We start from the raw sequence: 4,174 nt of genomic DNA on the forward strand, positions 1-4,174 counted from the left end.
ATTAAGGTACCATGTCTGTCACACTTACCACTTCCTCACTAAAGCGCAGATGCCTCTCTCCTGCGCATGCGGGCAGTTTTGATGCTGGGTGTTCTGATGCTGGGCTCTGTTTCCATGCTTTATTAATTCCATCCAACCCGCTGGCCAATCAAAAAATAGCCTCTTGACCAGCCCTGGCTATTTAGCTAGCTCACACTCTGCACACACTGTTCGTGCATTGAGCCTCCATTGTGCCGAGCCCCTAGTTTTGTTGAGCTAGTTCCTGTTCACCTGGTGTTTAATTCAGTGTTTCCTCTTTCCAGCTCCTGCGTTAACCCCTCATTGTCCAGTCTGTTGGTTCCCAGCCAACTTCTCTGTGCTGTTCCAGTGTTCCTGTCTGTCTGTGGATATCCCTTAGTCACCTGTACCTTCTGTTGCTTCCATTATCTCCTATGTTCCCTGTCCCCACAGTGGCCCCTGTGTCACTAGTATCTGTCTCCTGGATCCCTGGCATTTGACCCCTAGCATGTGACCTGACCTCTCTTGCTTGCTGCCTGCTTCGACCCTGGCCTTCCTCGACTATCCCTCTGCTTTGTGAATCGGTTTCACCTCGGACCGCGACCTGGCAGTAACCAGCGGCGCAACATCCTTACCATCAAAAGCTCTGGAAAAGTCCTGGTTACTGCTTAGACTCTGTGCCTTGGCCCTTTCCCAGGGCTTACACCTCCTCCGTGCAAGCCGTCACGCCCCCTAGTGGCCCTGTGTCCCCCAGCAAGACAGTTTGCACGAACCATGTATACACCCTCCCAGACCTCAGCAGACCCCAACCAACTACTCGCCCAGAGGCTGGTTGTCCAGGAAGCTACTCAAACTGAGGTATTCTGCCAGCTTTATGTGCTCACTACCCACCTGGATCAGCTTCTGGTTCCCTCCTGTGCACCTGCTGAACTTACAGTCCTAGTCTAGTCTCCTGCAATACCAGAGGCCTCTGCACTCCACCTGCCACCCCCACAATGATTTTCTGGGGATTCCAAGACCTGTCGTGGCTTCAACCTGTGCAACATACATTTTGAGCTTCAGCCACAAAGCTCCTCCACTGACCCTGCTAAAGTGGCGTACGTAATCTCCTTTCTATCTGGAAAGGAAGGATCTGGTTACAGGTAATATTGAAGCCTTTCTGAGCTTCTTTAGGAGGGTCTTTGATGAACCTGCGCTCACCTCCTCAGCAGCCAGCGTGCTCTTGTGTCTCCGCCAAGGGTCGCTCACTGTGGGTTAGTTTGCAGTACAGTTTCGGACCCTGGCAGCTGAGCTTGCCTGGAACAATGAGGTGCTCCACGCTACCTTCTGGCAAGGCCTTTCTGATCGTGTGAAGGATGAGTTGGCTGGTCGCGAGATTCCCGCGTCACTGGATGATCTGATCTCCTTGGCCATCCAGATTGACATTTGCTTCCAAGAGCGTTTCCCAGAGAAATCTCATGCACATAAGGCATTTGTTCCGCGACTGGCACCATCCTTACAGCCGCCTCTGCAAACTCCAGCCTTCCCTGTTCCCCCTGTCTCTAAAGAACCTATGCAGCTAGTCTGATCAAGGTTATTTCAAGAGGACAGGTCCCAGCATCTCTCATCTGGTCTCTGCCTTTACTGGGAACAGAAGGGACAATTATTCAAACTTTGCTCACAGAGGCCGGTAAACTTCAGTGCCTAGCATGCTCTATGGGACACTTCGGCCCTGTATAGACTACCGCGGCCTCAATGCCATCACCATCAAAAACTGCTGCCCGCTGCCTGTCATCACTGAGCTCTTTGATCGCCTTCGGGCCACTCACATCTTCACTAAACTAGACCTCTGGGAGCATTCAACTTAGTTCAGATCAATTAGGGGGATGAATGGAAGACAGTGTTTAATACCAGAGATGGGCACTATGAGTGTCTATATCGGGTAACAGTTAAAATAGCAGTGCAAAGGTCATGGAAGATAATTTAACTAATTTAATTAAATATTATAATATAAATTATTTACTATAATTTACTGCTAAAATATATATATATTGTTTACTAATAGAAACACTATAGCATACTTATACTTTACTCAGATGAAGAAGGGGTTTTTATAACAGATAATATGATGATATAGTCTGCACCACTAACATGTCCTACTCCCAAAGTGACAATACAATGCTGATTTTATCTCAGTTTTTCTGCTTACAACAAAATGAGATTAGTCAGTGAACCGTTGTGATTTTCCTAAAGTACACTTGTCATAACTGAAATATGGGTGCTGCCATTGCCAAACCAATTTCTAAAAGCACTAGTCAACTGAATACTGTATTGGCCCACTGACATTGATAAATTGTCATTCACCTACAAGAAATTTGTGTATCATAATAGTCACAGATAGGTCAAACATCCTAATCAACCTACCCTTTTCAGGTAAAAAAAGGAGAAAACCATTACATTCAGGAAATTTTGGAGAAAAATATTAGCAATGACTGCTGAGTATAGTTGCTTGAAAAAGTTGCATTACTGACTGTCAGATTATATTTAGTTAAGCTTACAAAAAATGAGTGCAAAAATGTTAGGACTCTGGGCCTGATTCATTAAATCTCTCCAAGGCTGGAGAGGATACACTTTCATTAGTGAAGTTGGGTCAGGAAATAAAGTCCTCATGGAGTGGGTTATCCCTATGTGGCACATGTCCTAGTGTGGGTTCACTGGTGTCACCTCTTTTTGTCTTTTACTAACTTTTACTACTCAAACCCACTCCCTATTCTATAGCTACAACATGTACTGAACATAAAGTACAAGAACAATATATATTAAGGAAGTCAAACCTCCCTTTAAAGCAATAATCTTCTTGCAGTAAATGGGGATTGTTGTTACCTCCTGAAAAGGAAGGTACCTGACTTGTTTTTAGCTCTTTTGCCTACTTTCTCATTCATATACTTAAAATAGGTGTACATGTCTCTCTATCTCTCTCTCTCTCTAAGAGTTGGCACATTTCATAAACTACATACATGTACAAATTCGCTGGTACCCTCAAAACAATTGCCAATAGAAAAACTTGAAACTGACTAAAGTAGTTGCCGCTCATTGTATATTCTAGCTTTACCAAAAACTGACTTTGGTTTAGAGTTTCAATGCAATATATTATTTTAAATATTAAAATGCCATTGCCAAATGATGGGACCCTTGACCTAATATTTTGCTGCACAAATTTAGAGCAATTCACTGTAAACAAGTTATTCCTGTAGTTCTTGCACCTGTCAACAGGTAGTTTGGCAAACTGCTCTAGTTGTGTCAGGTTTGAAGGTTGCCTTCCCTAAGCTGCATGTTTCAGTTCTTTCTATAGATGTTTGATAGGATTTAAATCAAGGCCTATAGGGGGCCACTTCAAAATAGTTCATTTTAGCCTGTAATTGTAGTAAATTCTGGCATTTTATTCTTTTCTTTGAACAGTGGGGTCCTCCTTGGTTTTCCAACATTTAGCCCACTGTAATTGGGAAAACAAAGAATAATTCCACCATGTACTGACCTAGGAGTTCAGCTTGTTTCTCTTTGAAAGTTGTTCTTGAGTTTTTTGTCTAACAATCTCACTATCCTTCTGCCTATTCTGTTTGCAAGTTTCCCCTTGCGGCTGCTTCCAGGGAGGCTGACCACTGTCCCATGGAGCATAAACTTCTTCATTTTTTGTAACTGTTTGCACAGGAATATCAAGCTACTTGAAGATGGCTATTCTTGTCTAATATTTTCCTTCTTTTCCTTTCCCCTATGGTTTTTCTGCCCTGTGTTAGGTTTAAAGCACATGATGAGCTTAACAAATTTGTCCGTGGCTGTTTACCTGTGATAATTATGTCAGCTGCTGAATACTGGTATCCTGGCTTTCACTGTGCTTCAATGCTTTCTGTGTCACTGATCAGTACTAAGTATAGAAATAAGTTATTCTGGCCCTCCTGACATTTATTTACAGCATGATTATAGGAATGGCAGACCCCATTACTATATCATGATATGTGTACTTTAAAAGTATTGAAAGCTATCTTCTTCAGACTAAAACAACATTTTTTAATCTTATAATCTTATATCATTGTAAACCAAAATGATAAAAACCTATACATTATAATATTTTAACAGCAATTTTTTTGTTACTAGAAACAAGAAAAGAGGAGACGCAAAAAAGGTAAGTGACTGTGACAAA

The 4,174-nt window shown here is 42.6% G+C and overlaps 1 protein-coding gene across 1 annotated transcript in view; it reads left to right on the forward strand.

The window, feature by feature from the left end:
• The window catches only part of CCDC170 (coiled-coil domain containing 170), a gene marked incomplete in the record, with an annotated part of 31,372 nt that overhangs the window by 4,169 nt on the left and 23,029 nt on the right, over positions 1 to 4,174 (forward strand). The window contains 1 exon segment of the mRNA XM_072410248.1: positions 4,129 to 4,156. Within this exon segment, the coding sequence (XP_072266349.1) occupies positions 4,129 to 4,156 (28 nt within the window).

The sequence above is a fragment of the Pyxicephalus adspersus genome, chromosome 4 (assembly GCF_032062135.1).
Source record: "Pyxicephalus adspersus chromosome 4, UCB_Pads_2.0, whole genome shotgun sequence".
Classification (NCBI taxonomy): Eukaryota; Metazoa; Chordata; class Amphibia; order Anura; family Pyxicephalidae; genus Pyxicephalus; species Pyxicephalus adspersus.